We start from the raw sequence: 11,003 nt of genomic DNA on the forward strand, positions 1-11,003 counted from the left end.
CATTCAATATGCCAACAAATCTGGAACACTCAACAGTGGCCACAAGACTGGAAAAGGTCAGTTTACATTCCAATTCCAAAGAAGGGCAACGCCAAAGAGTGTTCAAACTACCGCACAATTGCACTCATTTCACATGCCAGCAAGGTGATGCTCAAAATCCTACAAGCTAGGCTTCAGCAGTATGCGAACCGAGAACTACCAGAAGTACAAGCTGGGTTTCGAAGAGGCAGAGGAACTAGAGATCAAATCGCCAACATTCGCTGCATCATGGAGAAAGCAAGAGAATTCCAGAAAAACGTCTATTTCTGCTTCATTGACTACGCTAAAGCCTTTGATTGTGTGGATCACAACAAACTGTGGCAAATTCTTAAAGAGATGGGAGTACCAGACCACCTTACCTGTCTCCTGAGAAACCTGTACGAGGATCAAGAAGCAACAGTAAGAACCAGAGATGGAACAACCGATTGGTTCAAAATTGGGAAAGGAGTACGACAAGGCTGCATATTGTCACCCTGCTTATTTAACTTATATGCAGAGTACATCATGAGAAATGCCGGGTTGGATGAATCAGAGGTCGGAATTAAGATTGCCGGGAGAATTATCAACAACCTCCGATATGCAGACGATACCACCCTAATGGCAGAAAGCGAAGAGGATCTCAAGAGCCTCTTGTTGAGGGTGAAAGAGGAGAGTGCAAAAGCTGGTTTGAAACTCAACATTAAAAAAACGAAGATCATGTCATCTGGCCCTATCACCTCCTGGCATATAGAAGGGGAAGAAATGGAAGCAGTGACAGATTTTACTTTCTTGGGCTCCAAGATCACCGCAGACGGTGACTGTAGCCATGAAATTAAAAGACGCTTGCTCCTTGGGAGGAAAGCTATGGCCAACCTAGACAGCATAGTAAGAAGCAGAGACATCACCTTGCCGACAAAGGTCCGTCTAATCAAAGCTATGGTTTTCCCAGTAGTAATGTATGGCTGTGAGAGCTGGACTATAAGGAAGGCTGAGCGCCGAAGAATTGATGCTTTCGAACTGTGGTGCTGGAGAAGACTCTTACGAGTGCCCTGGACTGCAAGGAGGTCAAATCAGTCAATCCTAAAGGAAATCAACCCTGACTGCTCATTGGAAGGACAGATACTGAAGCTGAAGCTCCAATATTTTGGCCACCTAATGCGAAGAGAAAACTCCCTGGAAAAGACCTTGATGCTGGGAAAGACTGAAGGCAAAAGGAGAAGGGGACGGCAGAGGATGAGATGGCTAGATAGCATCACGGATGCAATGAATATGAACTTGAGCACGCTCCGGGAGAGAGTGCAGGACAGGAAGGCCTGGCGTGCTATGGTCCATGGGGTCACGAAGAGTCGGACACGACTGAACGACTGAACTGAACTGTTCTGCCTAAACATGCACAGGATTGCACCCTAAAATGTAGAAACAAAAAAGCATAATCATCTAAAAGAAAAAAATGTAAAAAAAAAAACCCAAAACAATTAGGGTGTCCTACAACTCCCAGCATGCCGTAGATATAGAAACTATATAGAAAATATAGAAACAAAAAGCACAATAACCCAACAGAAAAAAAAAAGGTTGGCTAGGGGATGCTGGGAGTTGTAGGACTTTGTTCTGCCTAAACATGCATCGGATTGCACCCTAAAATATGCAAACAAAAAGCATAGTAACCTAAAAAGACCCCCAAACTATGCAAGCTGCATCAAGTTGCCCCTTCCATGCCACCCCATAGGCATGTCCCAGAGACACCCCCCCGCCCAAATGCCTGCCTCCCGCCCCACCCACTGAGGCAGAGGGCGTCTCAAACCTCTGCTGTCTCCCCCCAAAACACCCCCTCGCGCCAGCCCCCCCCACCTCGTATTTCTCCATGGCCGAGCGGGGGGGGGGGAGGGCAACTGCCACCAACGGCTCCTTCCTCTCCCCTCCCCCACCAGTTCTGGAAGGCGGGAAAATATCTCCCTTTTCGCCCAACGTGTAGCCAACTTTCCCTCAGCTCTTCAGCTCCTTTTCTTCTCCTCTGCCTTTCACTTCCCTTTCCTTGGCTCCCTCATGATAACCCAATACCTCCCCACACATGCACACCCCAAATTCCAAACTGTATACCCCCTTCCTCAGGTTTTGGGGTGTGTGTGTGTTTTTGTTTTAACCAATGGAGGCTGGTGGCTCCAATTTCGGCGGAGCTGTGAATCCATACTGGGTTTCAGCGAGAACCAGCCAGAACTCTACAAGTTGCTATCCAAGGTGCCGAACCAAGTTTGGGGACAGGGTTCAGCACTTTGGGTAGCTCCTTTAGAGTTCTGGCTGAATCCCATACACGATGCTCAGCCCCACCGAAATCGGAGCCACCAGCCTCCGCTGTTTTTTTACCTCAGCTCTTTTGCCTCAAAACGTTCCTACGTTCACTCTCACACACACTCAACGCACTGTGATCATTTATTAGGGTTATTAGCACCCCATTGCTAGTTAGGGTTTCCTTTTCAAAAATGACTCTAAGCATGTGCAAAGTGCTTCCCCCCCCCATGAGAATGCTGTAAAGCGCGTGGCGGGGGGGAGACCATAGGACAAATTGCTTTGAGAATGTGAAGGGTCCTTTGTGAAGAGAGTGAGCATCTTTAATTAAAAAAAAATCACACCCAAGGTCCGAGTGTTTCTAAGCATGTGCAGAATGCCTAAGCGTTAACTGCTGGACACAGTTTTCATAGTAACTAAAAAAAAAAACCCTGAACTTCTATTTTTCTTCCTTTCTGGCTTTACCATCACATCTTCTGGCAATAGGGCAGGTGGATGAAATTTTGTCAAGGCCAGTAAAATTGTGATCGGTCATCAACCCTATTCCTCCTCCCGCCCCCTTTAATGGGATGCTTAGAATTTTTGCAAATTCCATCCATAATAATAATAATATAGTAACCAGATTATGGAAATAGGGTAGTCAGCTTTTGTTTTCAAAAATTCTGGTGTCATGCTGAGAACACAATGTGTACGGAATGCCTTTTCCAAGGGGAAACTAACTCTTTTTTTTAATTGACAAAGTGCTTCTGAGCATGTGTGTGAAGAGTACCTTACCCCTCTTTAAAAAAACATTTTTTTAAAAATAGACAGACTCACTGGGTAGCAGTAAATAAGCATGTGTGGGGTAGTAAAAATGGTCACACACACACCCATACACACACTAATTGACTATTTATTGATTTATGGATTTTACACACTTATATATTACTTTGCAGGTATATAGCCTCTCAAAGCAGTTTACAGTATTTGGAAACGATATACCGTCTCAGGGAAGATTAATATAATGCAACTGAAGAAGATCATAACAGCCTCTAGGTACAATCCTGTTCATGTTTAGACAGAGAAAATTCCTACAACTCTCAGCATCTAACCAGCCAGCCATGCTGGCAGGGGCATGCTGGGAATTGTAGGGCTTCTTTCTGTCTAAACATGCATAGGATTGTACCGTAAGGCTGAAATCCTATGCATGTTTAGACAGAAAATCCTACAACTTCCAGCACACTCAGCCATGGCTGGCTGGGGCATGCTGAGAGTTGTATGGCATTTTCCGGCTAAACATGCATAGGATTGCACCCTAAATAAACCAGTCAGTTGAACTAAACATCCTAAAAAGCCTGAGGGTGCAATCCCATGCATGTTTAGACAGAAAAAAGTCCTACAATTCCCACCATTCCCCAGCCAGCAAGGCTAGCTACAGCATGGTGGGAGTTTTAGGACTTTTTTTTCTGTCTAAACTTGCATAGGATTAGACCCTAAATAACCATGTCCCTAAAACATGGAACTGTTCTGGACTTAATCCTAAATGGTGTCCAGTGCCTAGTGCGAGATGTAAGAAAGCACTATTGAACTCAGTGGAAATGGTGACCTCAACGCTATTAAATTCAACATATGTATGCAAACAATTGTCAAGGAAGGTCAACATATTCACATTTGACTTTAAAAGAGGAAACTTTGAAGAAATTAGACTAGTAAAACGGAAGCTGAAAGGGAAGGTGAGGGTCAGTTCTCTCCAGAAAGCTTGAGAATTATTCAAACCCAGAAAGATCGAAACTCCACAGATGAGCAATTCTATTACCAAGTCCAAGAGGATGCCAGCATAGTTCATGAGAAGAGTGAAGGAATCTATTAGGGGCAAAGAGGGCTTCCTTTAGAAAATAGAAGTCTTCTTTCCAAAAATGAGAGAACAAAAAGCAACACAAACTTGCATGGAAACATGAAAGCAGCGAAGGGATGCAAAAGAATTACTTGAGTATATTGCTAAAAATGTTCAGACCAACAATAAAAAAAACCCTACTTAAATACACCAGGAGCAGGAAATCAGCTAGGGAGACAGTTGGACCATTGGATGACAGGAGAATTAAATGTGTGCTATGGAAGGAAAAGGAGATTTCAGAAGAACTTAATTAATTCTTTGCATCTGGCTTCACAAAGGTGTAGGGCAGATGCCTGTGTCTGAACTGACCTTTTCAGGAAGAGATTCTGACGAAATGAGGCAAATAGTGGTGATAAGAGATTAAAGCCCTATTGACAAATTTAAAAATTAACAAATCACCAGCTCCAGATGGCTCAAATACTCAAATGTGAATGTAATGTCCCTGAAATTGGCCTCCGGTCTGAGGAACGGAAAATGGCCAAAGCAACACCAACTTTTTGGAAGGATTTTTTTTTTTTTTTGGAATGATCACGCTTTTCAAAGAACATGCCTTGCTGAAGAAGAATTATCATGGCTTCTACAAAGGTAAGTCCTGACTCACTAACTTGGAGAGTGTTTAAGAAGCATGTAGATAGGGGTGATTCGGTAGACTTTGGGCTTTCAGAAAGGTTGTCACAAAGTCTCCCCTCAAGCTTATGGCTCAGTAACTGATTAAGGGTACAATCCTATGCATGCTCTCCAGCAAAGGAGATCGTTACCTTGTCGTGGTGCTGGAGCTTGAGCACCTCAGTGACGTCATGAGCTAAACCGTGAAGGGGCACCCAAGATGGGAAGGTCATGGCGGAGAGGTCAGACTAAATATGATCCCTGGGGAAGGAAACAGCAACCCACCCCAGTATTCTTGCCATGAAAACTAAATAGTGGCAAGAGTGTTGGACTAGGAGCTGGGAGATCCGGGTTCTAGTCCCCACTCAGCCATGGAAGCTCACTGGGTGACTTTGGGCCAGTCACACACTCTCAGCCCAACCCACCTCACAGGGTTGTTGTTGTGAGGATAAAATGGAGAGGAGGAGGATAATGTAAGCCGCCTTGGGTTCCTTGCAAGAGGAAAAAAGGCGGGGTATAAATGCAATAAAATAAATAAATAAATAAATAAATAAATGGATCAGTACAACCAGAGATATGTCGGTATACCATCGGAAGATGGGACTCCCAGGTCGGAAGATGGTCAAAATGCTACTGGGGAGGAACAGAGAATAAATTCAACTAGACCCAGATGTGATGATGCAGCTAGCTCAAAGCCGAAAGGACGGCTAGTAGCCGATGGTGCTGGTGGTGAACGACGAATCCGATGTTCTAAAGATCAACACACCGTAGGAACCTGGAATGTAAGATCTATGAGCCAGGGCAAATTGGATGTGGTTATTGGGGAGATGTCAAGATTAAATATAGGATTTAATCGTCTGGATTACTGCAATGCGTTCTACGCGGGGCTGCCTTTGAAAATGGTCCGGAAACTTCAGCTGGTCCAAAATAGGGCAGCAAGATTGTTAACAGGGACTGGCCTGCGAGCTCATATTATGCCAGTACTTTTCCAGCTGCACTGGCTGCCAGTCCATTTCCGGGCCCGATTCAAAGTGCTGGTGTTAACATTCAAAGCCCTTAACGGCTTGGGGCCAGGTTACCTGAAGGATCGCCTCCTCCCATATGTGCCTGCCCGGACCTTAAGATCATCATCAGCGGCCCTTCTCCATGAGCCCCTGCCAAAGCAAGTGAGGCGGGTGGCTACTAGGAGGAGGGCTTTTTCTGTTGTGGCACCCCGGCTCTGGAATGAGCTCCCTAGTGAGGTTCGCCTGGCGCCTACATTGTATTCCTTTCGGCGCCAGGTGAAGACCTTTTTATTTTCCCAGGCATTTTAGCATTTTAGCTTTCTAAATTTTTATCTTTGCTGTTTTAAATCTGTATTTTAAACTCCTGCACTGCTGCTAGGTTTTATTGTGGTTGTATTGTTATACTGTGGTTTTAATGTTCTATATATTTTAAATTGTTTTATTGTGTGTTGTTTGGTTTTAATTTTTGTGAACTGCCCAGAGAGCTTCGGCTATTGGGCAGTATAGAAATAAATAAATAAATAAATAAATAAAGACATTTTGGGTGTCAGTGAACTGAAATGGACTGGAATGGGCCACTTCACATCAAATGACCACCAGATCTACTACTATGGACAAGAGGACCACAGAAGAAATGGAGTAGCCTTCATAATTAATAATAAAGTGGCTAAAGCAGTGCTTGGATACAATCCAAAAAATGACAGAATGATCTCAATTCGAATTCAGGGTAAGCCATTTAACATCACAGTGATCCAAATACACGCCCCAACCACAGATGCTGAAGAAGCAGAAGTAGATCAGTTCTATGAGGATCTGCAGCACCTACTGGATAGTATGCCAAAAAAAATAGGATGGACAAGAGACCTCTTCCAGAAAATTAGAAACATCGGAGGTAAATTCCAGGCAAAAATGGGTATGATCAAAAACAAAGATGGCAAGGACCTAACAGAAGCAGAAGAGATCAAGAAAAGGTGGCAAGAATATACGGAAGATCTGTATAGGAAGGATAATAACATTGGGGATAGATTTGACAGTGTGGTCAGTGAGCTAGAGCCAGACATCCTGAAGAGTGAGGTTGAATGGGCCTTAAGAAGCATTGCTAATAACAAGGCAGCAGGAGATGACAGTATCCCAGCTGAACTGTTTAAAATCTTGCAAGATGATGCTGTCAAGGTGATGCATGCCATATGCCAGCAAATTTGGGAAACACAAGAATGGCCAACAGATTGGAAAAAATCAACTTATATCCCCATACCAAAAAAGGGAAGCACCAAAGAGTGTTCAAACTATTGAACAGTGGCACTTATTTCACATGCCAGTAAGGTAATGCTCAAGATCTTGCAAGGTAGACTCCAGCAATTTATGGAACAAGAATTGCTAGATGTACAAGCTGGGTTTAGAAAAGGCAGAGGAACTAGAGACCAAATTGCCAATATCCGCTGGATAATGGAGAAAGCCAGGGAGTTTCAGAAAAACATCTATTTCTGTTTTATTGACTATTCTAAAGCCTTTGACTGTGTGGATCATAACAAATTGTGGCAAGTTCTTGGTGGTATGGGGATACCAAGTCATCTTGTCTGCCTCCTGAGGAATCTGTATAATGAAGTAGCAACGGTAAGAACAGACCACGGAACAACGGACTGGTTTAAGATTGGGAAAGGAGTATGGCAGGGTTGTATACTCTCACCCTACCTATTCAACCTGTACGCAGAACGCATCATGCGATGTGCTGGGCTTGATGAAGCCAAGGCTGGAGTTAAAATTGCTGGAAGAAACATTAACAATCTCAGATATGCAGATGATACCACTTTGATGGCTGAAAGCGAGGAGGAGCTGAGGAACTTTATGACGAAGGTGAAAGAAGAAAGTGCAAAAGCTGGGTTGCAGTTAAACCTAAAAAAAACCAAGATTATGGCAACCAGCTTGATTGATAACTGGCAAATAGAGGGAGAAAATGTGGAGGCAGTGACAGACTTTGTATTTCTAGGTGCAAAGATTACTGCAGACGCTGACTGCAGCCAGGAAATCAGAAGACGTTCACTTCTTGGGAGGAGAGCAATGACAAATCTTGATAAAATAGTTAAGAGCAGAGACATCACACTGACAGCAAAGGTCCACATAGTTAAAGCAATGGTATTCCCCGTAGTAACCTATGGCTGCGAGAGCTGGACCATAAGGAAGACTGAGAGAAGGAAGATAGATGCTTTTGAACTGTGGTGCTGGAGGAAAATTCTGAGAGTGCCTTGGACTGCAACAAGATCAAACCAGTCCATACAGCCAGACTGCTCACTTGAGGGAATGATATTAAAGGCAAAACTGAAGTACTTTGGCCACATAATGAGAAGACAGGATACCCTGGAGAAGATGCTGATGCTAGGGAATGTGGAAGGCCAAAGAAAGAGAGGCCGGCCAAGGGCAAGATGGATGGATGATATTCTGGAGGTGACGGACTCGACCTTGGGGGAGCTGGGGGTGGCGATGACCGACAGGAAGCTCTGGCGTGGGCTGGTCCATGAAGTCACAAAGAGCCAGAAGCGACTGACCGAATAAACAACAACCTATGCATGCTTAGACAGAAAAAAATCCTACAACTCCCAGCATGCCCTAGCCAGCTGGCTGGGAGATGCTGGGAGTTGTAATACTTATTTCTGCCTAAACATGTATAAGATTGTGCCTAAAGAACAGGAAAAAAAGCAAATTCCATGCTAGGGATTTCCTTAGACTGAAAATAAAACTGCCAATATTGTACTGCCCTTATACCAATCTATGGTGCAATCACACTTGGAATACTGGGTTGGATCCAGTTTTAGTCATACTTAGACCAGACCCACTGAAATGAATGGACTTAAGTTAGTTATGGCTAACTTACTGATTTCAAGTTTAGTCATCAAGTATGACTAAATCTGATACAAACCACTGATCTGGTTCACAAAACACAAGTCAGAGTATGGGTTGAGTGTGGGTTGTTGTCGAATTGTGGTTTGTTATTGAATCATGGGTTGTTTGTGGTTAACAAACCATGGTTTCTTGGTGCAGCTGGGTTCACACAACCCATGATTCAACAACAACCCATGGGTCAACGATAACCCACACTCAATCCAAACTCTGGCTTCTTGTGTTGTATGAATCCAGTCACTGTGTTCAGTTCTGGTTGCTACATCTCAAAAAGGAGAGCTGGGAAAGGTGCAGAAAAGGGCAACCAAAGCCCTGAGGAGTCTGGAGCAACTCCCCTATGAGGAAAGGTAATGGGATTTTTTTGGGGGGGGTACTTTAGGTGGGGGAAAGGCAAGTAAGGAGGGACACAATAGAGATGTATAAAATTAGGCATGGGGTAGACAAAATGAATGGACAGAATTTTTTCTCCCTCTCTCATAATACTGCCAGAGGCCCATCCCTATTTTGAAGGCGTTCTGTATTTCAGGGGTGGGCAGAAAGTTGATCTCCAGATGTGTTGGGTTCCAGCTCCCAGCAATCCTGACCATTGGCTATGCTGGCAGGGGCTTCTGGGAGCTGAAGTCCTAAACATCTGGAGACGTTATTACTCGAAGCCAACATGGATTTGTCAAAAACAAGTCCTGCCAGACAAATCTGATCTAATTTTTTGATCAAGTAACCTCCCTTGTAGACCGTGGGAATGCTGTAGACGTCATATACCTCTACTTCAGCAAAGCTTTCGACCAAGCGCCCCACGATATCCTGATGAGCAAACTAGCTCAAAGTGGGCTAGATGAAACAATGATCCGGTGGATCCACAGTTGGCTACAGAATCGGACTCAAAGAGTGCTTATCAATGGGACCTTCTCAAACTGGGGAGAGGTAACAAGTGGGGTACCGCAGGGGTCAGTCCTGGGCCCAGTGCTCTTCAACATTTTTATTAATGACTTGGAGGAGGAGGTGCAGGAAATGCTGATCAAATTTGCAGATGACACAAAATTGGGTGGGATAGCTAATACTTTGGAAGACAGAAACAAAATTCAAAGTGATCTGGATAGACTGGAGCGCTGGGCAGAAAACAACAGAATGACATTTAATAGGGATAAATGCCAAGTTCTGCACCTAGGAAAAAGGAACCAAATGCACAGTTACAAGATGGGGGATATGTGGCTCAACAACACTACAAGTGAGAAAGATCTTGGAATTGTTGTCGATCACAAGCTGAATATGAGCCAAAAATGTGATGTGGCTGCAAAAAAGGCAAATGCTATTTTGGGCTGCGTTAATAGAAGCATAGCTTCCAAATCCCGGGAAGTACTAGTTCCCCTCTACTCAGCACTGGTTAGGCCTCATCTGGAGTACTGTGTCCAGTTCTGGGCACCACACTTTAAGAAGGATGCAGACAAACTGGAGAGGGTTCAGAGGAGGGCAACAAAGATGATCAGAGGACTGGAAACAAAGCCCTATGAAGAGAGACTGAAAGAACTGGGCATGTTTAGCCTTGAGAAGAGAAGACTGAGGGGAGATATGATAGCACTCTTCAAGTACTTGAAAGGTTTTATTTATTTATTATTGCATTTATATCCCACCTTTTTTCCTCTTGCAAGGAACCCAAGGCGGCTTACATTATCCTCCTCCTCTCCATTTTATCCTCACAACAACAACCCTGTGAGGTAGGTTGGGCTGAGAGTGTGTGACTGGCCCAAAGTCACCCAGTGAGCTTCCATGGCCAAGTGGGGACTAGAACCCGGATCTCCCGGCTCCCAGTCCAGCACTCTTGCCACTACACCAGAGAAGAAGGCCAGGATCTCTTCTTGATCATCCCAGAGTGCAGGACACAGAATAATGGGCTCAAGTTACAGGAACCCAGATTCTGGCTGAACATCAGGAAAAACTTCCTGACTGTTAGAGCAATATGACAATGGAACCAATTCCCTAGGGAGGTGGTGGGCTCTCCCACACTGGAGGCGTTCATGACGAGGCTGGACAGCCATCTGTCAGGGATGCTCTGACTTGGATTCCTGCATTGAGCAGGGGGTTGGACTCGATGGCCTTGTAGGCCCCTTCCAACCCTACTATTCTATGATTCTACCTTCTGCTCACCCCTGCTCTGTTGGAAGTTCTGTCCAGTCCAAGCCCAGTGTAAAAATCAAGAACCCATAAAAGGAAGAACTGGGCCTTGAAGTTGCCCATCATCAGCATCTGGACAGCAGGCTGAGCAGGGCACACAGCTCACCTGGTCAGTCTTCCATGCTATGCTGAGACGTGCTGCATCTCTACTCTAT

The 11,003-nt window shown here is 44.6% G+C and overlaps 1 protein-coding gene across 4 annotated transcripts in view; it reads right to left on the reverse strand.

The window, feature by feature from the left end:
* Nucleotides 1-2,031, reverse strand: part of STKLD1 (serine/threonine kinase like domain containing 1) — a 30,685-nt gene extending 28,654 nt beyond the window's left edge. For 2 of the 4 annotated variants that reach the window (XM_084821133.1, XM_084821134.1), the window contains exon 1: nt 1,867-2,031. In XM_084821133.1, coding sequence (XP_084677259.1) covers nt 1,867-1,881 — 15 coding nt within the window. In that variant the 5' untranslated portion in view covers nt 1,882-2,031. Of the gene's footprint in view, nt 1-1,683; nt 1,747-1,866 lie in introns of those variants that run through there. The other 2 variants (XM_084821131.1, XM_084821132.1) reach the window with 2 other exon arrangements.
* Nucleotides 2,032-11,003: the final 8,972 nt, after the last annotated feature.

This window comes from Heloderma suspectum, chromosome 14 (genome assembly GCF_057233095.1).
Source record: "Heloderma suspectum isolate Gila_16-S chromosome 14, 16-S_ref, whole genome shotgun sequence".
Taxonomy (NCBI): Eukaryota; Metazoa; Chordata; class Lepidosauria; order Squamata; family Helodermatidae; genus Heloderma; species Heloderma suspectum.